This window comes from Zosterops lateralis, assembly GCF_965231275.1.
Source record: "Zosterops lateralis genome assembly, chromosome: 2".
Taxonomy (NCBI): Eukaryota; Metazoa; Chordata; class Aves; order Passeriformes; family Zosteropidae; genus Zosterops; species Zosterops lateralis.
The window spans coordinates 100,465,295-100,489,453 of NC_139763.1; the positions used below are offsets into that span (position 1 = coordinate 100,465,295).

The window sequence follows — 24,159 nt, forward strand, 5'->3', positions numbered from 1 at the left end:
CCGGGACACTACGGCCCCGCGCGGGCGGAGCTCGGGAGGCACCGGCGCCCCTTCCGGAACGGCGCCCGACGGCGGCGGAAAGGGGCGGGCAGGGGCCCGGCAGTACTAGCACTGCCAGCACCGCGGTGCGAGGCGGCAGGTGCTGCCAACAGGGTTACACGCCCCGCCGCGGGCGCAGAGCCGGGAGCCGTTCCCCGGCTGTGACAGCTCACCGCTTTTATGCGCCCGAAGTGGCGCGTCTGGCAGCTGTTCCACCCCTCCCCTCTCCTGATTGGCCGCCGGGGCAGCGCCGCGCCCAGCGATTGGCCCAAGGTGCGGCGGCTCGCCCGGTGGTTGGCGGGCGGCGGCGGAAGGAGCTGGCCGCTGAGGGGGCGGGGCAAGATGGCGGCCGTGCTGGAGGTGGAGGTTGGCGGCCCCGTTGAGCGTGAGGTGGAGGAGGTGCGGGGCACGGGGCTGGCAGGGGCCGGGCCGCGGGGAGCCGGGTAGGGCAGGGCACGGCAGGTGGGGAAGGGCTGCGAGGCATCTCGGTGAAGGGCAGCCGCAGCGGGCGCGGGGCCTGGGGTACGCAGGGTCCGGGGGAGCGGGGCAGGGATGTGCGGTGAGGGGCTCGGAGGGTCCCTGGAAAGGGACGGCGGCGGTTCTGGGTCACTCTGAGCTTGTAGGCCTTTGGGACAGTAGGTGTGGAGAGTGTTAGGCTGGGGGAGGTCCTTGGTGTAGGAGGTCATGGAGGGTCCCGGGGCAGGGTGGCAATGGGAGCTTCGGAGGGTCGATGGGGCAGGGACAGTGCGGGCCTGGGGCAGGAGGACAGGGGTAGAGGCTCAGCTCTTGTTCCTGTGCTGGCTTTTAAATGTTCCTGGGGATGAAAAATTTCAAAACTGAAAAAAAATTAACCTCTGTCTGGAAAGATGGAATTGGAAGCAGGGTGGGTGCGTCTGTCAGAGTGTCCATGCCACTTTCTGCCCCGGGCTTTGCAGTGGCTCTTCACCGTCCCCTGTGCTTCATGCTTGGGAGTTTTATTACCACTTGTAGAGATCCAGGAGAACCCGATTCCATCCTGTCTGCGCTATGGGAGCAGCAGCACAGGGGTCATAAGTCACATAGCTGGTACAGTCAGGTATTTTTCTGTGCCTTTTCTCAATAATTGGTGGTGTGGATTAAAAATTCTCAGATGGTGATGGTTGTTTTGAAGATTCATGGCAGGGCTAAGTCGTGGAGATTCCCTGGTGCATGGCTGAGCTGTGGGAGCTTGTACCTCCTCCCTGTGCCCTGTGTTGCTGGAGGGGAGTGGTGCAGTAGGGTGATGGGAGGATTAAACCACAAATTAGTTACTCTTGAGTTGCTGCTGGTTATATTTTAAGATACTCCTTGGTGACTGTGTGTGTAAAAATGTGGAAGATCCAAATCTCTGATCCTCAGAAGCGAAATTCCCGCTTTTCATTCCATCAGGGGTTGGCAGAGAGGGCGTCACAAGGAGGCAGGGAATGAGGAGGTGCATATAGGCCTGTGCTTGTCCCTGTGATTCCACAAATTGTTGGTACAAAACCTGTCTGCTTGTGTTGTCCTGAGGTCTTAGCAGCTCTTTGGGCAGAGCTTGTTGCTGATGAGCCCCTCGTGGTGGGGACCTGAAAGCAGTTTGACATTTCCACCAGAATAAAGCCTGAGTGTCCCATGGCCCTGGCTGTGCCTGTGTGGAGGCAAAGGTTGAATTTCCATTTTTCAAAATGTTTGATCGGTTGGAACATTTCCGCTCCCTCCTCCTTGTTCCTGTGTCTTAAGGGCTGAAAAAATGCAGGATTGAGATTCCAAAATCTGTTCAGGCTTTCACTAAAGAATATGCCACTGTGGAGATTTATCTTCCCCATATTTCAGGTTATTCCTGGTGGGTGCTGGGAGACGAAAACTCAGGTTGGGGCAGGGGGAGAGGTGAGATCAGGGCTGTCAGTTGCTCTGGAGCTTTGAACTGAAATCAGCAGCTGCTTATTGCCCATCCTCAAGGCATCCTTCTTGCCTCCTTTGGAGATTTAGAGCATAAGTAGATTACAGCCAGCTCACAGTGGCAGTGTGTTTGCCCAGAGATCCTCCCAGCTCCCTGGGCTGTGAGAAATGTGTGGTTCCAGCTTTGGTGTTGTCCATTTCAACAGCCTTGGTGTTTTTATGGAGGGGTTTATTCCATGACTGTCCCAGTAGTGGGGATCTCAGGTTTGTGGAGGCTTTGGGGCATCAGCCCCTGCAGAAAACCAGGGAGTGGCACATGGTTCTTCCAAAGGCCATGATACCACATCCAAGGAGAGGACTGGACTTTAGTCCTAGATATCCAGTTTTTCCTAGTCATCACCTGGAGAAGGCTGAGGTTTTTGAGAGGATCATGAATTACAGAGGAGACGATCAGAAGAATTGTTCTTAATTCCTTTAAAAAAAAAAAAAAAAAAAAAAAAAAAAAAAAAAAAACAAAAAGGTTGTCTAGGAGCTGCAGTTGGTTGCACAGTGTGTCCTGTGTTGGTGTGGCAGCTGGAGGATAATGAAACAGGAGTAGCTGGTCCTCAACACTTGCTAGAGCTGATCTTCAGCTGCTTCAGTCACCCTGAATGTTCTTGTCAAACCCCTCTTGGGAAAGGGAGATTTAGGAGTAGCGGTTCTTTTACCTAGCTGTGGGGGTTAGAAAGAGACCCAAAAGACTCAAAAACTGCATGTTAAAATCAGACAACCCCAAACTAGAAGAGGAATGAATACTTGCCAGCAAGAGCAGGTGCTTCCTTCACCATCGCTGTGCGTTTTTAGCCCCAACCCAAAATATCTGTGCTAAGAGAGTGTGCAGATCAAGGAGGGGTTAACTGGAAGGTCTGACTTGGTGGCTGCTCTGCCAAGTCCTGTCTGACAGTCATCAGATCCCTCCCAACATCCCTTCTGTCACGTCCTGGCCCCCCCTAATAAAGTTATTTCAGGAGCTTTGAGCTCTGGGGAATCTGGTGAAGCTCAGTCCTTGTAATCGAGAGAAAATTGTGTCCAGGGCCATGGATCCCTGTTTGGCTTGTGAACATATCTTGGAAGAAACCTGTTTTGAGCAATGCCAGCAGTATTTCCACAGAGGTTGGGGCTGAGGCAGCTTGAATGCATTTGCTGGAAGAATTTGGAGATTCAGGGAAAATACCGAAGGAAAGAGGCTGGTAAATATCCCAGTCCCTAAGATGGGACCAACACTGGATGGAGTGGCTGCTGGTGTGATACAGAGGAGTGAGCTGAGCTACTGTATAGGAGTGAAATTATTGCTTTGGTTGGAAGGTGCTTGTCAAATGTCTTCATCCGGCAAGGGTGAGGACAGAGCCTGGGAGGAGTGGGGGTCTCGTGGGGGGAGGCAGTGGGAGCGCCCAGATGATTCCCAGAGTTTGTGGAGGGATTGACTGTGCTGGAGCCAACAAGCACTGGGAGTTTCTCAGCTTCTCCTGTGCACAGTGACTAGCAAACATTTTAAAATCTCCTTTTTTCCTGTTTATTTGGAGCAGTTCTTGCTCCAGATCACATCTCAGCTACTGAATTGATGGCTCTGGATGTGGCTGCTTTAGGAACAGAAGTGCTTGGGGAATTTGGTTGATACAAAAACCCTTCCTCGTCTCAGGTTGTCACCACCTTCCCTTGGCTTCTGACACAAGCCAGTGAGCTCCAGCAAGGATTTTCATAGCTTTAGATTTCCTGAAGTGTTTCTTCAGGACTTGATCCTTAAGGGCGGAATTTCTTGCAGGTGTAGCTCTGGGGTGAAGCTCAGCAGATGTTCCACATCAGGTAGACAGGTTGCTGCGGTGTGTTTTTCCCTACCTCCTCACCCTGGGGTGTAATTAGGTGCCACAGAGGAAAGGAAGCAGCTGTGCATCCTCAGCTGAGCCTGATCAGAGCTGCTGCCTGGGAGGCACCTGTGTGCAGGTGGTGGTGACCAGGCAGGTGAGGTGACTGCTGCACCAGCCTGGGGAGAGCCCCAGCATAAAGGTTGGATCCAAGCCTGTGGCCCTGTATCCAGTGGGATGAGGTGGAGCTCGTTCCTGTGTACACATCTCTGGTGTGTGCAGGAAAGAGTGATAACAGTCTGTGCTATGGCTTGTTTCCAACCCTCATCTCCAGCACCTCAGCAATACTGGAGTGTCTCCAGCACTGTGAGGATTTGTAAACCCCACATGTATGTTCCTGGCCCAGATGAGCTGCTCTTGATTTAATCTGAGTTTGTGTCTCACCAAGAAAAGGTGATGGGAAGAGCTGTGGGATTCCCTCCCCAGTGCCGTGGGTCAGGGTAGGCTGCCCGGTCAGTGAGCCTGTGTGGGGACACGACCAGTACTGGAGGCTCCTCAGCAGCTGGGTGAAGATATCAAGGGAAGGTTTTGCCCAGAGAAGTCTGTGAACTCCCCATCCCTGCGGATGTTCAAGAGCAGGTTGGATGGTGCTTGGAGCAACCTGCTCTAGTGGAATTGTCCCCACAAGAGGGGGTTGGAGTAAAATGAGCTTTTAAAGTCTCTCCAAGTCAAAGCACTCTGTGCTTCTATACTTCTATATAAAGCTCCATGTGAAAGCAGAAATACTTGAAGCTCCCCTTACTCCTCCCCTGTCTGAAAGTGAGAGTATTCACACTTTTTGTGAATCTTACTGGAGAAGATGGGATACAAGTATCCACTGTCAATCATCACTAATAACAGCAGCTCCCCTTGCTCTCTGTAGCTCCTGCCTGTGATGTTTGGGAGGAATTTCCAATTACCTCAGCAAAGCAAGTCCTAAAACTTTCTTCTACTGTGATTTTGAAATCTTTTTGGCACTGATTCTTTGCTGATGTGTGACATACCATCTGCTGTCCTGCAGCCTAGTGGGATTTTGGATTCCTGTCACTGGTGGGAGCATTGGCTTCACTGGGCTCACCACTCTGTGCCCTGAGACACCTGGCTGGGTTGTGAATGTGGGATTGAAGCCAGTTCTGTAGTTCTGCTCACTCACATGGGATGGTGGACGGAGCTTTGGCTCCAATAAAATATGGGAGTGTAACTGGCAGAGGAGCAGGTGGAGTCATTGCACTTCCCAGGAAAGTGAAGGACAGCTCTGGGCTGTGCTGGCACTGTGGGCATGTCAAGGTTTTCTTACTTAAAGCATCTGAATCCAGAATTTCCTAGCAGCTGATTTCATGGGTGTTTTGTTTTTTTCTCCTTAGGTTGATCTTTCACACTTGTCCCCAGAGGAGAGATGGAGGTGAGTGTTTTGGGAGCTGATTTGGAGCATACAGCTCAGCTGAGCTCCTGCTACTGGCCAGAGCTACCAGCAGCACAACCTGTGATCACAGTGGAGCAGGAAAGGGTTACCATTTTTTGATGGGGGGAAGTGTGAATTATCTTAAAAGGCAATTTTTTTTTTTCTTTTAAACTGCTAAATATAGAATCACAGAATAGTTCAGGTTGCAAAAGCCCTCTGAGATCATAAAGTCCAATCGTTTTCCCAGTACTGCCAAGGTTACCACTAGACCATGTCCCCAGGTGCCACATCTACATGTCTGTTAAATCCCTCCAGGGATGAGGACTCCACTACTGCCCTGGGCAGACTGTGCTGGACAGCCCTTTCTGTGTAGAAATTTTCCCAATATCCAATCCTAAACTTTCCATGGCACAACCTGAGACCATTTTCTCTTTTCCCCTCACTTCTTACTTGGAAGAAGAACCCAACCCCCACCTGTGCCCACCCTCCTGTCAGGGCCTTGTAAAGCTTCCTTTTGTCCAAGCTGAGCACCTCCAGCTCCCTCAGCCATTCCGCACCAGACTTGTGCTCTTGACCCTTCTCCAGCTCTTTTACCCTTCTCTGGACACCCTCCATCCCTTCAATGTCTGTCTGACTGTAAGGGGCCTGAAAAATTCCTCATTTTCCCTTAGACAAACCAATTTAGTCCAGATGCTTATTGAAAATCACAGTCAGACTGGACTCTCAGGATTGCACCAGCACAGGCTGGAGGCCAACTTACTGGAGCAGCTCTGTGGAGAAGGTGTACAGCCTTGGGGTCCTGGTGGAGAACAAGCTGTCCCTGAGCCAGCAGTGCCCTGTGGGCCAAGGAGGCCAGTGGGATCCTGGGATGCATTGGGAGCAGCATTGGCAGCACATTAAAGGAGCTGATTCTGACCCTCTGCTCAGCCCTGGTGACGCACCTCTGGAGTGCTGTGTCCACTTCTGAGCTGCTCAGGACAAGAGAGACAGGGAGCTCCTGGAGCGGGTCCTGTGGAGGTGACAGAGATGGAGAGGGGACTGGAGTGTCCCTCTTGGGAGCAAAGGCTGAGGGAGCTGGGGCAGTTCAGCCTCAAGAGGAGATGACTGAGAGGGGACCTCATCAATGTCTGTCAGTGTCTGCAGGGAGGGGTCAGAGGATGCACCAGGCTCTGCTCAGTGGTGCCCCACAATGGCTCAAGAGGCCACAGGCAGAAACAGATGCACAGGAAGTTCCTTCTGAACATGAGGAAGAATTTCTTTTCTGTGCAGTAGCCAAGCAGTAGAACAGATTGCTTAGAAAGGGTGTGGAGTCCCCCTCACTGGAGATATTCCAGAAGCATCTGGATGCAATCCTGTGCTGTGTGCTCTAGGATGGTTCTGCCTGAACAGGGAGGTTGGTCCAGGTGACCCACTGTGGTGCCTTCCAACTTGATTTTGTGATTCTGTGTTAGTTTCTAGAGAATGACTTAAAATCAGACAATTTGGCATATTTGTTAGGTTTGGATTTTTTGTTTCCTCTAACTTCTGGAACAGTATTATCACCTAGAGACCAAGACATAAGACAGCTCTTAATTCCACCTTGGATTTTGGTCAAACAGCACAAGCTGGGCAGAGAAACCCCAGGTGTCTGGCAAGTATCATCAGTCTGGAAATTAATTGTTCCAGAATGCTCAGGCTGGAGAGAAGCAATTTGCTGGGGTTTGAGGGTTTTGCCAGATGTCAGCTGTTCCCCTCACTCTCTACCCTGACCCTGCAAGCCATTCCCTTGTTAGACAAGAGAGACAACAATGTTAGTAGTTCCAAAACTGGGCTGAGGGCTTGGTAGTGAGAATTAGCACACACTCTGGGTCAAGCAGTTGCCATGTGCTCTAGGAAGATGCTGCTTGATCAGGAAGGTTGAGAGAGATGACCCCACTGGTGCCTTCTACCCTTGCTCATTCAGGGATTGTGAGTTATGTCAACTGTGCACTCCATGTTCAGTAGTCCAGGTGTGTCTGTGGGAGTTCTCCACCTCCTTCACGCTCAGATGGGCAAAGTGTTGTTCTTAGCTTTCACAGGGTAGAAATGAGCTGGTTCCAGAGCAGCCTGTTGTCCCTTCCCCTCTGGACTGTCCACAAACACAATTCTTCTTAGTGCCATTTTCCACCTGGTCTTCCTGTCTCTCCTGAGGTGTTTGTCCCCCGGCACACACACAGTCTGTGCCAGCGTGCTTTCCTGGTTGTTGCAGGGCGGAGCACGTACGGATGCACGCCAAGCACCGCGGGCACGAGGCGATGCACGCCGAGATGGTGCTCATCCTCATCGCCACGCTCGTGGTGGCACAGCTCCTCCTGGTGCAGTGGAAGCAGCGGCACCCTCGCTCCTACAATGTAAGTTAACCCCACAGCCCTCCTGCCTCCCACGCTGGATGTGAGTGCTGAGCGATGCCCTCCTGCTTCCGATGAGAAAAATGTTCCTGGCTTTCCCATTGTCTGGTGTTGTGATTCCCTTGTCTTCACAGCATTGCCTTGTTTCTCCCAGCACACAGGAGATTCTGGCTAGGGATGAGAATGGATGAACCTGAAGGCCTCAGGTTTCTGTTGGAAGTGATGCAAATTACTTGGTGTGACATAGTGCTTCAACAGCAGGGATGGACAGGCAGGTCCTGGGGCTTGTCCTGAGGGAAGCTGCATTTTGTGGGTGCTTCCTTGGAAGCAATGGGGGCTTCTTGCTGCTGGCAGCTTGGGTTTGATGGTTCCTGCAGCACTCTGCTGAGCAGACCTGCCACTTGCTGATGCCACCAGCTTGTCTGGGTCTGGTAGTTACCTGAAGCAACTTCACTTTGACTTCCTTGTCATAATAACAGTATTGATTTAATGTTTCCAGGTAGTACCTGCAGTCCTCTGTGAACTTTAAACCAAACCTGTTTGCCTGTTTCCCTCCAGCAGCATTGTGGGAGCTCAGCTGCCCAGCTGTAGATCCTTTTGGGAATAGGCTGTTGTGCAGAGGCGAGCCAAAACCTTCTTGCCTGGTGTAATACCTGTCTGAGGTGTCTGTGCTTGCAGTGTTGGGACCCTGGGAAGGCAAAGGTTTATGTAGCTGCCTTACAACAACTTGTATAGATCAGCTCCCATACATCCCTCTGGAGATGGTTCCTCTGCATTCTCCTGCCAGCTGTACCCTTTGCTACCAAAAATCACGTGGCTGCTGCTGCCTCTGACTCCCTCACAACACCACAGAACTGTTTGGGTTGCAAAAGCCCTCTGAGATCATTGAGTCCAACTGTTCATTCTGCACTGCAAAGCTTTGCACTAAACCGTGTCCCCAAGTGCCACAGCCACACAGCTTTTAAATCCCTTCAGGGATGGTGACTCCATCACTGCCCCAGGCAGCTTGTGCCAGGGTTTCACCACCCTTTCTGGGAAGAAGTTTTCCCAATATGCAGCCTTAACCTTCTCTAGCAAAACTTGAGGCCTTTTCCTAATGTCCTGTCACTTGTTTCCTGGGAGCACAGACAGAGCCCCACTTGGCTATAACCTCTTTTCAGGCAGAGAGCAGGAAGGTCCCCCCTGAGCTTCTTTATCTCCAGGCTGAGCCTTCCCAGCTCCCTCAGTTGTTCCCTATCCGACTTATGCACTGAGCTTTGAGCTCTTCTCCAGGTTCCACAGGTCAAACCTCCCCAGGTTCCTGGTGCAAGTCAGGCCCATTTGATGCAGGCAGGAGAATGGCTGCCACAGCTGATAGGCTGTTTCTGCTGTCTGAGGAGCAGAGAACCAGCTCCAAATGCCTTTCCTCTTTTCCTGCAGATGGTGACCCTCTTCCAGATGTGGGTTGTGCCTCTGTATTTCACTATCAAGCTGAACTGGTGGAGGTTCCTGGTGATCTGGGTGCTCTTCTCAGCAGTCACAGCTTTTGTCACCTTCCGGGCAACTCGAAAGCCTCTGGTACAGACAACACCCAGGTTTGTCTGCTGTTCCTGGGGAAACTCCTCAGCCCCAGGATAACCATTAAAAGGATCTCTTTCCAGTTTCCCTGTTACAGATGTGTGTTAAGCTTTGCACCCTGGGAGTGTGAGAGCCCTGCACATGTGAAAGGGTGTGAAGCACTTAACTGGCTGCTGGCAGCCAGCCCAATATACCTGGTACCTTGGTGCGGGGTGGAAATGTGGATTCCATGTGGGCTGGTGTCCTCACCCAAGGCATTGCCAACATGCAGCATGTTTCCTTATTGCCTTTGGAGATCATGAGGTTTCTAGTTTGGAAGTCAAGACTGACCAGCCTGTGACAGGTTGAATTAGGAATGTGAAGCTCTTGCCCATGTGTAGGGTAGGTGAAGTGTCTTCAAAAACACAACAGGTGTGAAAAATAAAACTATTCATTGGCATACTTTCATTCAGGAAAAAATGAAGTCATTAAATTACTTGTTTTAATTCTTTACAGGCTGGTTTATAAATGGTTTCTACTAATATACAAGATCAGCTATGCTACTGGGATCGTGGGGTACATGGCTGTCATGTTTACGCTTTTTGGTCTTAACTTACTATTCAGGTGAGTGAATCTTTCAGCTCCCACTCCTGGGGAGATGGGGTGCAACACACCTTTGGCTATTACTCTGGAAAAACAAGTTTACTTGGCAATCTGATTAATGGGGCCAAAGGGACTTTTGGGGTGTCTTTTCACTCCTGGGAGGATTACAGGTGAGGTGCTGGTACCTGAACTGGTCCAGGTTGCTGGAGAGCCCTTCTTCCAGCTTATTTGTTGGCAGATCCCCCAGCTCTGTCGTGTCCAGCCTGGGGGCAGCAGTGGCTTTTTTTTTTCTTTTTTTGCTATACTGCAAGAAGCAGCCAGTCCATGGGTGGTGGCAGAGGACTCAAGCCCAAACCAGCTTCAAAAGGTCAACTACTTCTCTGGAATATGGTTAGAGTGGCTTTGCCCTCAAAAAAACCCTATTGGTGGTTTTTCTGTTGTAGAATCAAACCCGAAGATGCGATGGACTTTGGGATCTCCCTCCTCTTCTACGGTCTTTACTACGGAGTGCTGGAACGAGACTTTGCTGAGATGTGTGCAGATTACATGGCCTCCACCATCGGGGTGAGTTCACCTGGACTGTCCCCTAGGCCAGAGTTGTGCCCTATATCAGGGGGCCTGAAACATGTTGGTCTCAGGAGCTTTGGCTTCCCTCAAATGGGAATTCCCCCCCCTCAAGGAAGGGTCCCTGGATCTAATGTAACAAGAGTTGTTCTGACATCCTTCCTGAAGAGCGCAGCCTCTGCAAGGTCCCATCTCCAGGACAAGAAGTTTTTCCCTGTGAGGGTAGTGAGACACTGGCACAGCTCCCCAGAGAAGCTGTGGCTGCCCCATCCCCTGGAAGTGTTCCAGGCCAGATTGGATGGAGTTTGTAATAACCTGGATTAGTGGAAGGTTCCCTGCCCATGAAAGGAGATTGGAACTGGGTGACCTTCAAGATGCTTTCCAACCCAAGCCATTCTCTGATTCTATGTAGAAATGGAATGATGTGTTTAGCCCTGCTAAACTCACAAATATTTCTTTTCCTGGGCCTTTAAAATCTCCAGTGCCAATGAACACTCCCATTTCTGACACCACTGTGCTTGCATTAATTTGTGACCTGTAGCCACCAGGGAAGGATTCACACTATGGCCTTCCTGCCTTGTACCTGCTGCAACTTTAGCCCTGCTACAAATCTTGTAGCCCACTCACCTGGTATCAAAATAACCTACCCCACCAAAAATACATGACTTAGGACAGCAGTGGAGTAGGTAGGTCACGTTTCTTCTTTTCAGCAGCTGTTTAGGGTTCTGGACTTTGTGTTTCTGTCTTTCTGAGCTTTCTTCTGCTGCTCCTTGAGGTGCTGCTCCAGCCCCTGGCCTGCCACACTAGGACACCTTGGCACAGCTCGGGTCTCTCTTAGATTCTCAGGGCTCTGTCGGATGCTGAGAGCAAAGCTGTGCCAGGGCTCTACCAGAGTCATGCTTTGCTGATGGTACTAAACCAGGAAGAGCTGTGACCTTTTTGGAGAGAGAGCTGGACAGATGAGAGCTGGGCAAGCACCAGCTGTGTGAAATTTAAAAAGGGCAAGTGCCAGATTCCCCACCTGGGATGGTGTAATCCTGTTTATAGGTACAAATTTGGGAAGAAGAGTCCAGAGAGAGTTCTGTGGAAAGGGATTAGGGAGTTTGGGTTACAGGAAGCTGAATATGAATCAGTAGTGTGTCCTGGCAGCTGAAAGGGGGCAGCTGTGTCCTGGGGTACATCAGGCACAGCATCAATGTGTGGCATGGGGAGGCAGTTGTCCAACAATAATCCATGAGGAAATGAAGTGAAGCTGAATCAAGGGAAGTGCATGTTGGACATGGGGTAAAGGTTATTTACCCAGAGGGAACAAGCTCCCCAGGGACATGATCATGTCATCGAGTCTGCCAGAGTTCAAAGAGTCATATGGTTTCATTTTAGGTAGTGCAGTGGAGCAGGGAGTTTGGCTCAATGATCCTGAGGGATCTCTCACAGCTGGAGTGTGTGGGACCTGGTTTTGTGCTCACACTCTCCGTGTTGTGTCGGGCCTGTGCTGAGCCATCAGGCTTGGAAATGGAGAGGGGCAGCTGCTCTGCTTTTTGCTGAATGAGTGTCAGGGACCTGGAGAGCTGGAGCTGGGGGCTGTATCTGACTTGCAGTCCAAGGTTGTCCTTTTGGGTCAAAGCTGTGACCTCTAGCTTGTCCAGCTCCCTCCCCCAGTCTCTGCCCTGGGTGCACAGCCCTGGCAGGCAACTGAAAACCCACCTGGCTGTCGGGGACCAAAGAGGGGTGGCCTCTCAACATGGGGAGGGGGTGCATGGGGCTGGGGTGCGATGGGCCACTGCATCACTGAGCAGCTGTCCTGTTGTAGTTGTTTCCCGCAGCCGGACCTGTAACAAGGTTTTTAAGCCCCAAAGGCCAAGGCTGGACTCCTGGGGCACTGGCCCCAGCCCTCCTTAGAGCTTAGCTGTGCCACCGTGGGTGCGGGACACGTGCCCTGCCACTGTCACCGCTCTCCCTCTGCTCTGCCCTCGCTCAGTTCTACAGCGCCTCAGGGATGCCCACCAAGCACCTCTCCGACAGCGTCTGTGCGGTCTGTGGCCAGCAGATCTTCGTGGATGTCAACGAGGAAGGGATCATTGAGAACACCTACCGCCTCTCCTGCAACCACGTGTATCCTTCTCTGCAGGTGCCAGCCCCCTGCCTCACTGGCCCCACGCTGGGGTGGGCAGCAGGGAGCTCCTGCCCCATGGCTTCTCCTGCACTGGGTGAAGAAATGCGTGTTCTGGGACACGGGGCTGTCCGCCTGAATTTGCATGTGATCTGTGCCTGTGTCATCACTGACTTGGCATGGGAAGGGGTGTCCCTGAAATTACTTCATCAGCAGTCACAAGTGATTGTTTCCTCTTCCTTCGCCCCAGCTACCTCAGCTGAGCCATGGAGCTGCACCTCAATTTTTACCTGTTTTTGACCAATCAGTTGTGACCTATCTGCCTGGCAGTGTCCCTGGCAGATGTTCTAAGGGAACATAGTGTGAGGTCAGGACATGAGGCATCCCTGCTCCATGCCATAACTCTAACCCCTAACCCTAACCCTGGCTGCTCATCAGAGACACAATGCAGTGGGTCCTAAGTGTCCATAAGTGAGAAATGTGGGGAAACGCTGCTGGCCCCCCTATGAAAACAGCCCCCTGGTCCAGCACGGCTGGCTGCTGGTTGCTACATGCTCTGGCCACAGCCCAGCAGCTTCCTCCTTCTCCATAACTCCTCCAGGGTTTCCAGCACGCTGGAGTCACTCAGCCCTTCATGACAGCTGACTGATGGGAAATGGGTTTTGAAACTGGAAGTCCTGGTTGGTGCTCAGCCCCAGCTGGGGCAGTGAGTCAGGGTTCTTTACCCGTGGTGATGTCCTCTAGCACTGTGTGCGTTACTGCCTGTGAGGTGGTTTCCAAAAAGGACCTGACCAAAGGTCATGCTGGCAAAACTCAGAGCCTAAATTTAACTCTTGGAAAGTGTTGGTGAGATTTATGGCTGACACTGTGCAAGAGGCTGGAACTGCAGCAGCTTGGGGTGGTGTGGCTGCCAGAGAAGCTGCTTGGTGCTCCTGGTGGTCCTCAGGGGTGACGGCTGGCTGGGCACTCCTGCATCGCTGACAAAGAAGTGACTCCTGTTGCTGCTCCCTGGCATTCTTCCATGGTTTGAGCATTAGACATATTCTTGGGCAAGTTTATTTACTCAGTGACACCTCTATATGTTGCAGAATCAGCTGCAGCTACCTCATGTTTTCCTGTAACTCCTCCAGGCTGTGCTCAGGTTGTGCAAGTTGTGACAGAGCATAGCAGGCACCTGTAAGTCAGGTCATTATTTACAGAGTAATTCCTTAAATGTTAATCTCCAGGAAGCCTTTGAAGAAGGCTTCCAAAATGGATGCAATTCACAGAGTTCACCCAGGCTGTCCAAACCTTCTCAGTGCTTGGGCACAATCACTGAAGAGTTTGAACCTCCCTGGTGCCCATGCATTGGTCAGGGCCTTCATGCTACCACCCCGGCTCCATCCTGCTGCCCCATGAGCTCATTCCCATGTCCCTGGAAGCTGCTGCACTTAGGGAAAGGTTGTGCAATGCACCGTCTTCACATGGCAGGATGTTTCCATGGCTCTGGGGGGACTTCCTTGGGCTTGGTGGTTTCCTCCACACTGAGCTGTGTATCCCCCTCTTCTTCCAGTTCCCTTAACGTGTCACTCCCCAGGTTTCACGAGTTCTGCATCCGGGGCTGGTGCATTGTTGGGAAGAAGCAGACGTGTCCATACTGCAAAGAGAAGGTGGATCTCAAGAGGATGTTCAGTAATCCGTATCCTTTCTCTTACTGGGAGCCAGCACTTTGGGAAGGGAAGCAGTGGGTAGAGCACAGAAGGGGTGAGAGGCTTGCCTGGCACCCTGAGTAGGTCACTTGCAGCATGTGGCTGTGGCAGAGACCCTGCAAAACCCAAGGCAAGCCTGGCCACAGCTGTCCCTCCATGAGGACCCATGTCTGTCCTTCCCCGAGTGCTTGTCCATCCCTCCCTGGGCACCTGTGTTCTCTGTCCCTGCTTTGGGACACTTTTGGGTGGCTTGTGGGTGGGCCATGCTCTTCTCATCCATTTCCCCACAGCTCTTTAACTCCTTCCTGCCCAGCTGGGAGAGGCCACATGTCATGTACGGGCAGCTGCTGGACTGGCTGCGCTACTTGGTGGCCTGGCAGCCAGTGATCATCGGGCTGGTCCAGGGAATCAACTACATCCTGGGGCTGGAGTAAAGGCAGGCATTGGGGAGCTGCAGAACCACAAGAGGACATTGCCACCGGGGATGCTGGCTTTGCTCCGTCACCTCTCAGGACCTTGGCCACCCCCAAAGACAGCAACATTGGGGCCCCTCCTGCCGGGGCTAGGGGAGGACTTTTTTAAAAAGCAATTATTTTAATGAGCATATTTAAAACTTTCTATTGCAGCCAAAAAGAGACACTTGTCCCCTTTCCCTGCCCCTCTCCAGTCCTTTGCAGTGCCCTGCTGGGCTGAGTTTTGGGCTAGGGGCTGTTCTCCAGCTCCCTCCTGCCACTCTGTCAGGGGAGGCCCTGGGGAGGAGGGCCAAGGCTTTTCCAGCTCCAATGCCAGCACCCTGGAGCAGCCTTGCTGGCAGCGAGGATGGGAGATGGGGGCTGTGGAGGAGAGGCTGGAGCCCAGCGCCCTGAAAGAGGGGATGGAAAGTCGCCTGGCTATTCCTGGCTACCAGGTCCGCTCTGGGCACCATGGGTATGCCAGCAGGAACCAAGCTGCTCTTTGGCATGGTGATGGTGGGCTCTGCCTCGAGGAACCCTTTTATATGCTCCCAGATTTTCTGTGTTCCTCCCTGGAGTCCAGCAGTGTCCCCTGACTGCTCGGGGGGGATCAGCCAAGGCATGGAGTGGGGCCGGTGCTGTTCCTCTCTGTGCCCTTTTGGGTGATGGTAACGGTACGTCAAGAGCAGCCAAGAGCGGGTGCCCCTGCCCCAGGGCGCAGGTCCGCCCTCACTGGGTATTGCTCTTGGCACTGGAATAAAAGGGATGGAGTGAAGGTTGGGCTGGTGTTTCATTGCCCCAGCATTACTCCATGACATCTTCCTGGCCATGCTGGTAGGAGCCATGCTGGTGCAAGTGGGCTTGGGCTCAATTTTTAGTAATGGGTGGGGGCAAATTTCCCAATCCCAGGGCCATCGGTGGTATTTTGGCATGTGGAGACTTGAGTCATGTTCCCTAAGGGCACTGGGGTCTGGTGGAGGGCTACAAGGCAGCTCCTGGCTCAGGGGATTTGGGAAGTGGCCACATGGCTGCAGGTTCTGTGTGGGCTGTGTTCCCCCCTGGGGAACCCCAGCACCGTGCTGCATCCTCTTGAGTTTTCTTTTGGGTGAAACCACATTGCAATGTTGTGCCAAACACCGAAATAAGAGCCCTGGAAACGGAGACATCGCCCTGGGTTTTTCTTGATCGTCTTCCCTGCTGCAGGGTAGGGCCATGGTTCTTCCTTTCATCATCCCCAGGGGAAAGATACTGCATGGATGATGACCAAGCAGCCATCTGCATTCCCTGCCCCCGTCTCACCCTGTAGCATGCAGAGCTAAGCTGGTTGGTGTTGGGGGGAGCAGGAAGGTGGCCGAGGAGTTGGGTGCTGCCATGGGAGCTTCCTCTGGCGCATCTCTGCCTATTGGACACCCATGGTTGCTGTGGGGAGGATGCAGCCACTGGCCTTATCCCAGCAGGAGGCCAGGAACTTTATTGCACTTGCCGGGTCTCCAAGATAACTCCTGTTCCCACCACCTTCCTGCTCTGCTGGGAATGGATAACAAAACTCACTGGGAGTTTAGGGAGTTTTCCCAAGCCTTGCCAGGGCCTGTGACTCAGGTCACTGCTTCTGCCCTATTGTCATGCCTGCACTGGCTCCCAGCCTTGGCACTGCTGGGGACTGGGGTCTGGGGGCTGCTCCCTGGTTTTGTAACCAATGGGTTGTCAAAACCACATCTGCTGTTAAGGGGCTGGTTCTGGGGATGTGGGACTGCAGTGGGACACTGGGGATGGCTTCCTGCAGCCAAGAACTAAAGCCCTGGGGGTTTCTATCCACTAAGGTGTTGTCCTGCACCAGCTGGGACATCCAGGGGCCAGCACCCAGGCTCCCCCAGCCAGCGTCGTACTCAGTCTCCTGGGGGTTTCACCCACCTTCCTCCTGTGCACACCCTGCCTTGTCCCCGATCCCAAAGCGTCGGGGAGCAAACCAGCATGGTCAGAATCCTGGGACACTCAGCCAGAGCCCCATGTGCTGGACACTGGGGGGCCCAGCTGAGCCCCACTCCACCATCCCTGGGGAGCCTATGGATGCTCTCCCAGGGGAGAGGAGAGATGTGAGGCGGGGGGAGTTATGGGATGCCGATCATGGGAGTGCCCGAAGGGATGCGTATCCCCAGGTCCAGGCGACACAGAGCACAGGGGGCACGGAGTGCTGGGGACAGGGGACTCGGGGACATGGCGGCACAGGACCGACATCGGCACACATCACGGTCCAGGTGAGGGTCCCCGTGCGGTGGCGTCGCTTCACGTCGCCGAGGGCGGCTCCCGGTGAGTCACGGCGTTGCCTCTCGCTCCTCCCCGGGCCGGGCTCATAAAGCGCCGCGGTGCCGAGCGCCGCCGCCCCGTGTCTGGAGCACGGGCTCTCCATATGTACCGGAGCGGTAGGCGGACAGCCCTGGGGGGCACCAGCCGCGACTTGAGGGAGCCCGGGAGGAGGATGCTGGGGGGTACGGGACTGTCCCAGACTCGGGGGGTGCTGGGTGGATACGAGGGTACGGGATCGTCGGGTTGGGGAGTCCTGGGGGAAGCATGCTGGGGGTACCGTGGCCAGCTGGGAGGATGCTGAGAGGACAGGACCATCCCAGGCTGAGGGAATACTGGGAGAACCACCCCAAGCTTATGGGGAGCATCCCTGGGTGCCCAGCACTGAGCTTCATTTTTGTCTGCAGAACCCCTGGGACGCCCTGCCTGGATCCTCCTGCTCTGCTGGAGCCTGGCCACTTGCTGCACAGGTAAGTGGGGGTTATGGGGGTATCAGGAAGCCTAAGGTCAACCCCGGGCTCTATGCCCCTCAAGACACCTGTTCAGGGGTCAGGGGGGACCCTGCCTCCTCACCCACTATAAAAACGTGGGATCTCGGGGTCTTACGTCCCACCTCACCCCACTCTGCTCCTCCAGGTGCCATGGCCTTGCAGCCGCCCAGAATCACCATCCTGCGGACGCCGGCAGAGCTCCCCCGCCCAGGTGAGAGCCCCTCGGGGCCACGGCGGGGACTAAGGGTGAGGAGGCTGCAGGGGGGTCAGCTCCTGTGCCAGCCTCCAGCAGACACAAGGTGAATCCTCCACCCACAGCCAAGATTTTGACGTGCTGATGAGGTGGGGGAATGTTCTATTTAGTTGGGGAGGGGGCCTGTGCCTGTGCCTGTGCCTGGGGGGCAATGGGGACCATTGCAGCCCCCCTGACCTTCACGCCCGCTCCGGCTGCAGGCGAGAGCGTGACTGTGTCGTGCGAGGCACTGAGTGGGCTTCCAGAGTTCACACTGCTCTACTGGCTGGAGAACGGCTCTTTCGTGGAGAGCCTGCACCCCGACGGGGCTGTGCGTGAGGGAACAGTGCAGTGAGTATGGGGACAGGCGCCCTGCGAGGCAGTGACTGCGGGGCAGCCCCAGTTGGGGCAGGGCCTCTGGGTCTGCCCAGCTGCAGTGGGCACTGACTGGTCCCCGCCGGGTCCACAGAGAGGAGCCGCAGGGCTCGAGGATGGTCCTGCACCGAGATCTGCACTTCAGCTCCTTCAACAACCAGCACCTGCACACCAACTTCACCTGCGTGGTGCTCAGTCCCCTTGGTGTTGACACCAGGGAGGTGCGATGGCCGTCCCCAGCACTGGCCCCTGTCACTGGGAAGAGTGGGGGCCTGGGCTGAGACAGAGGAGCAATTCCCGTGCTGGGTGAGCACCCTGCAGTGCAGCTCCTTGCTCTGACAGCCCCACACCACTGCACACACAAGTGACACTCCAGGGAGGCCCAGCTCTGTGACTGCTTTGGGGACTGCATGGCCCCACACGTGCTGACCCCACTGTGAATGAGGCTCCTGGTGCCCCAAGCCAAGTCAGGAGCACTGCCTGAGCTGGAACCAGCCCTGCCCATATCAGGCTCTGGGACCTCAGAGTTTATTAAAATACATCAAGGCTGCCCAGTGTCACCTGCATCCTGGGGATGGTGCTGGCCAGGGGTGTAGAGGGCACCTGTGGAATGAGGAGGGAGAGACAGGAGGGAGCCCTGGTGCCTGTGAAGTGCACGATCCACACCTGACCCCTTCCTGCCTGGCAAAGAGCTAGAGAGCCACAATTCTGCCCAGGGAATACCTGGCACAATGGCTGTGCCCTGCCCTGGAGGAGAGGGTGGATGGAGAAGCCCTGGGGTCCAGGCACCCCAGAAGATGGGCTTATCACATCCCTCTCTGCACCTGGGGGGGGGTTGGGGCTGTTCCTCAGCATGGCACTTCTAAGTCCCATTTGCTGCTCCATGGGGCAGCCCCTGTAACCATCCTGTGCTGGCAGGGCCCCTGCTGTTGTGTGCTAGCCCCCTTCTTGCTCCCTCAGGTGCTTGTGGGTGCTGTGACCCCCCGGGCTGTGGGACAGGCTGGGAAACAGATCCCAAACCCCTTGAGCAACCCCTGGGCTATGGGCATCACACTTCAGGATGCTCAGAATGTGGGAGGGATAGGGATGGGAGGGAATGGAGAAGCCTCCAGATGCAGCCCCCATGAGCTGCCCTCAGCCCAGGAAGCCACAGGAGCCCCCTGGAGACACCCCAGTCCCACAGTAACTTAGGAGCCAGGGGAAGGCAAGCAGTGGAGCAGCCACCTGGGCAGGGTCCCCTAGCCCAGTTAATTCCAGCCACCATTCCTGGGAGAGCCTCTCACAGACCTAACACAGAGCTGCATCCTGACACCACAGGTGCCACTCAGCAAATGCCTCTGCCAGGCTCATCCAGTGTCCTGGGAGCAGTGCCCTATGGCCTGGCTGAGCTGGGCACAGATACCTGCCATGCAGGACCCCACGTCGGTATCTCTGTGTCTCCCATCCTGTCCTGCTGTCCCCGTGATGCTGGTGGCTCCATCCCAGAGCCCTTCTCCTTGCTGCAGTGGGATGGCAGCAGCACACTTCTCACTGCACAGCACGGCACCCAGCCCTGCCATGCTGTGCCATCTCACGCCACGCTGTGTTGTGCTGTGCCACGCTGGTCACACTTTGCTGCTGACAGACCCTGCTGCAAACCACAGGTCAGAGCAGCTCAGAGATGCAAAAGGCTGTCTGCCCATGGCACACCCCACCATGACCAAGATCAAGACCTCCCTGTCCTGGCAGAAGTGGTGGGACAGGACCATTCCCTGCCACATGTCCTCATGGCCCAGCAGTAGTAGAAACTGTCCTGCGGGGACATCACCTCTCACAAAATCACAGTTGTAGGTGCTGAGCACAGTCGGAAACAGCTGGAAGAGGGTGATGTCAGCAAACTCAAACATCTAGAAAAGCAGGATGAGGACCTCCTGGAACAAGTCCTTGGTAGGGACACTGTAGCAGGTCTCCATCATGGAAGATGACATCCCAGTTGAAGGGCAAGGTGCCCGTTTTCCAGAGGGAGGTGGAGGTGGAACAGCCAACATGACTGGGTGGATGGCACTGGGATGCTCTCATGGACACAGAGCAGCTAAGAAGGTGGGGGCCATGTCCAGCACCATCTCCTTGATGAGGTACAGGTCTTGCTGGTGTGGGGGGCTACCAGTGGCCAGGGTCCTGGCCAGTAGATGCTCCATGGTGGGCAGAGCCACTCTGAGGGAAGCCCCCACATGCTGTGGTGCTGCAGACAGGGAAGCAACTGGTTGCTCTGCAAGTGGCTGGGAAAGTGTGGCAGCAGGAGCAAGGTCAGATCAGGGAGTGTGGTGGGGCCTTGGAGGGGCTGCTGAGAGGCACAGGGCAGGCTGGGGGAAAGCACCCCAGCTGCATCACAGGGCAGAGCCCCTCCTCACCATGCATCCCAGCACTGACTCAGAACTGATGCCAGCACCAGCTGAGACCTGCCCTACTGTGTCACCCACCAGGAAGGAGCAAGCTCACTGGAATCCCAGCCAGCAGAATGTCATGAGTCTCTGGGTGCATGAGTGCAGGGTGCTCCTGACCTGGGATGTGGTACTTGCCCCAGTCCCAGTCATGCTGCTGAGGACAGCATAGGCTGTGCCTCAGGTCAGCAGCAACACCTCCCCTGGGAACCCAGGTCTGCACAGCAAGGCACAGCATGCTTGGAGGTTCAGAGACAAAGCAGGGAGACAATGGGGCCAATGCTCATGACACTGGGATGGCAGCTTAAAGCTAGGCTCCCAGCCTCACTTCCAAGCCAAAGTGAACCCCAAAGACTTTATCACTTATGTGGCTCAGCTACCTCTGACTCCTCCTATACTGGCAGCAGCAATTTGGCCATGCTCACCCATCACCCCCACATACCAGCAGGGTTTGTGTCCATCAGGAGATGGGCTCTTCCTGCTGGGAAGAGGGACATCTTCCTGCTGTCCTGAGGGACACCATCAGCCAGCAGGGAGATGGACAGCAGCCAGGTATGGGGGGGGTATATGTAGTAATGGGGAACAAAGACAGAGATCCCCTTGTGCATGCAAAGGAAATCACTTTATTGTAGAGAACACCCTTCTTATTTACCTTTAGTTTCTACTGGATGTAACCAAAACTGAACAGAAGAAGGGCACCCATTGGCTGCTCAGCTGCAGTCTGCTGTCCATGTGTCTCACCAGGCAATCAGATTCCCTCACAACACTCCACGTCTCTCCCCACAAGTGCCTCTCACCCCCTGACTGACCTCTGATGGCACAGCCTGCTGCCGTGTCCTGCCACAGGGCTTTCTGCTAAACATAACCATTAATAACTTTAACTAACACAACCCCATATCTCATAGATATCCATGGGTGATGAGGGGTCAGGGGATGAGAGTTGGAGGTGGTGGGGATACTGAGGAGGAGGGGCTCTGTGGCTCACTGGGATGGCAACAAAGGATTTGCTGTAGTGGGGGAAGTGCAAGCAGCACTATCCCTTGCTGAGGGCAGGAGTCCACCTGAGGGAACCCTGGTGAGGAGAAGGACACATTGTCCCCTTGGGGCACCTGGGATGAGGCGTAAGCTCTGGTATGAGGAGAGCCTGGATAGGGCAGCCCTGGAGGCCAAGGAGGAAGGGGAAGTAAAACCACAGGGCTCCTGTGCTCGCCTTACTATAAACTAGTTTGGTTTTCTTTAGTGGCTGCTTCTGCTTACTGTGACCCAGGGATGTGTCCATGTGGAAGCAGGACACCCCAAAGCATTGCTGACTGTGGGTATGTCCATGCTGCAGTAGGAGCACCTTGAAGGGAGTGTGGCTCAAGGATAAGAGCACACCAGAGAAGGTACACTTTGAAGTATCTGTGGCTGTGCTGGAGGTCATGCTGAACACCTCAAAGTGTGTAGCCAAGCATAAACCCCAAACAGAGCAGGTACACCCCTGGCAGCAGTGCAGCCATGCAGAAGGCCAAACCAGAGAAGGTATATGCCCCATTCCTGGAAAGATTCAATGTTGTATGGGACCTGGAGAGCAACCTGGTCTAGTGGAAAGTGTCCCTGCTCATGGCAAGGGGTTGGAACAAGATCAGCTTTAAAGTCCCTCCCAACCCAAACCATTCTGTGATTCTATGATTTTGTGAACATTTGTAGACATTTTATGGGTATTTTATGGATATTTCATAGGAGTGGTCCATAGACTAAGGGAATGATATCTGTGCATGATAGCTAAGGGTGGGAAGGGGCTGGTGGGTATTGGATACCACAGAACCTGAGCAGGATATACATGGCATAGAATAAAGGATGGAGAATGCACTGTGATGGGCAGAGGAGAAGTTCTATTTCTTCCCTGGGGCTGTGGCTTGGATTTTTGCTGGAGGGAGCACTGATTAACCAGGGATGTTTCAGTCAATGCTGAGCATCAAGGCCTTTGGTGCTCCTCATGCTGCTCCACCAACGAGTAGGGTAGGGGTGTGAAAGGAGTTGGAAAGGGACTGGCCAGGACATTGGACCCCAGCTGACCCCTGGCATATTCCCAACCACAGGTTGTCATTGTCAGCAGTAAAACTGGGGGAGGCTGGGCTGGGGAGTTCACTGCTCAGGGTAGAAACAGGGAAGTTGTACAGACAAGTCCCTGGCTTTAAGCCAGGTGTCACCAACAGAATTTTGGAGGCTTTGATCATGGGATGGTTTAGATGACAACAAGCCTACTGATGACAAACTGAGTATACCTGTTTCAGAGAGAAAAGTACCTTTGTGCAGGAGTTAGTAGGGCATGTTGAGTGAGCCTTAAATTGGATTTGAAGGGGGAAGGGGACCAAAACCAGGTCACTTGAGATAAGCCTGGGAGTGACTTGACACTGTTCTAACGATGGTGTGTTAGTGAGGTTGTTCAGGCTACCATCTCAGTAGACATAGGAAATGGAGATCTACGAAGCAGCAAGAGTGCAAGTGTTATTGACGTGCTAGAAACCATGGAAGCTCCTGAGAATGGTCACTCAGGAATTGGAGCTTCTCTCCCCAAAAAGGCATTGGGATTGATAACCCAACTGAAGTACATCTGCCTCAGTGTCTGCAGCATGGGCAGCAAACAGGAGATCCTGGAAGGCATGGTGCAGGAGGAAAACTATTGCACAGCTACCACCAAGACATGGTGGGATGACTGGCACCACTGGAATGGTGCAATGGATGGTGGTGAACTCTTCTTCAGAAGGGACAGGCAAGGAATGGGATGTGGTGGGTTAATCTCATATGTGAGGGAGTGTTTTGACTGTCTAGAGCTTGACAGTGGTGATGCAAGTGTCGAGGGTTGGTGGGTAAGGCCAACACAGCAGATATCCAGGTGGGAGCTGGATACAGATCACCCAACCAAGGAACAAGAGGCAGAAAGAAGTCTCATGATGGCCAGCCCTTGCCTTCATGACGGCTTCAACTCACTAGACATCTGCTGAAAATACAATCCAGCAGAGAGAAGAGTTCAGGGGGTTCCTAGAGTGTGTGGAAGAGATGAAGAGATGTTCCTGACACAGCTGGTGAGGGAACAGCTAGGGAAGGCACCTGATGGACATGCTGGTTTTGAGGAGAGAAGGACTAGTCCATGTTACTATGATGGGAGGCCATCCTGGGAACAGTGACCTTGAAAGGATAGAGTTTTGGATTCTTGGAGCAGTAAGGAGGGGGGTCATCAGAACTGCCACCTTGGACTCCTTGAGAGCAGACTTTGGCCTGTTCAAGGTCACGGTTGACTGAGTCCCTTGGGAGGCTGTCCTAAAGGGTAAAGGAGCCCAGGAGGGCTGGACATGCTCTAAGAAGGAATCTTCAGGGCACAGGAGCAGGCTATGCTGAAAGAAGAGCAGAGGGAGAACTTTGTCTGGAACTCAGAGTAAAAAGGAGAATTTATGACATTTGAAAGAAGGGGCAACAAGTCAGGAAACCAACAAGGATGTCATGAGGTTATGCAGAGAGAAAATGAGAAGAGTGGAAGCCCATCTGGCCACTGCTGTAAAAGACAATAAAATAAATGTTTCTATAAATACAATAACCACAAAATGAGGGCTAAGGAGAATCTCCTTTATTGGATGGTTGGGAAAACCTAGTGACAAAGAATGAGGAAAAGTCTCAGGTACCTCAAAAGGTGATGGAGCTGACTATCCTGGTCCCATCATGTGGCATGTGCAGAACAACCAGGGGTCAGGCCCAGCCAACAGGGTTTGTGAAAAGCAAGTCCTGCTTGACCAGCCTGGCTTCTGTGACAAGATGGCCTGCTCA

General features: G+C 53.8%; 2 protein-coding genes across 5 annotated transcripts; both read left to right on the top strand.

Annotated features, from left to right (window-relative positions):
• The first annotated feature begins 360 nt into the window (after window positions 1–360).
• Window positions 361–15,311, top strand: RNF121 (ring finger protein 121). 3 transcript variants are annotated; one of them, XM_083885163.1, is made up of 9 exons: window positions 361–438; window positions 5,180–5,217; window positions 7,445–7,586; window positions 9,003–9,157; window positions 9,636–9,743; window positions 10,166–10,286; window positions 12,265–12,398; window positions 13,973–14,074; window positions 14,375–15,311. In XM_083885163.1, exons 1-9 carry the CDS (start codon window positions 382–384, stop codon window positions 14,469–14,471), a joined length of 954 nt encoding a protein of 317 aa, XP_083741289.1. In that variant the 5' UTR covers window positions 361–381; the 3' UTR covers window positions 14,472–15,311. The 3 variants fall into 3 exon arrangements, with proteins under 3 accessions (XP_083741289.1, XP_083741287.1, XP_083741288.1); XM_083885161.1 differs by having other exon boundaries at window positions 14,398–15,311; XM_083885162.1 differs by having other exon boundaries at window positions 375–429; window positions 14,398–15,311.
• A 487-nt stretch (window positions 15,312–15,798) lies between these two features.
• IL18BP (interleukin 18 binding protein) lies at window positions 15,799–18,447 on the top strand. Of its 2 annotated transcripts, none has more exons than XM_083885167.1 (5): window positions 15,799–16,791; window positions 17,245–17,307; window positions 17,474–17,539; window positions 17,782–17,911; window positions 18,030–18,447. In XM_083885167.1, the coding sequence occupies exons 1-5, from the start codon at window positions 16,647–16,649 to the stop codon at window positions 18,214–18,216; spliced, it is 591 nt and encodes a 196-aa protein (XP_083741293.1). In that variant the 5' UTR covers window positions 15,799–16,646; the 3' UTR covers window positions 18,217–18,447. The 2 variants fall into 2 exon arrangements, with proteins under 2 accessions (XP_083741293.1, XP_083741294.1); XM_083885168.1 differs by lacking the exon at window positions 15,799–16,791 and adding an exon at window positions 16,934–17,022.
• Window positions 18,448–24,159: the final 5,712 nt, after the last annotated feature.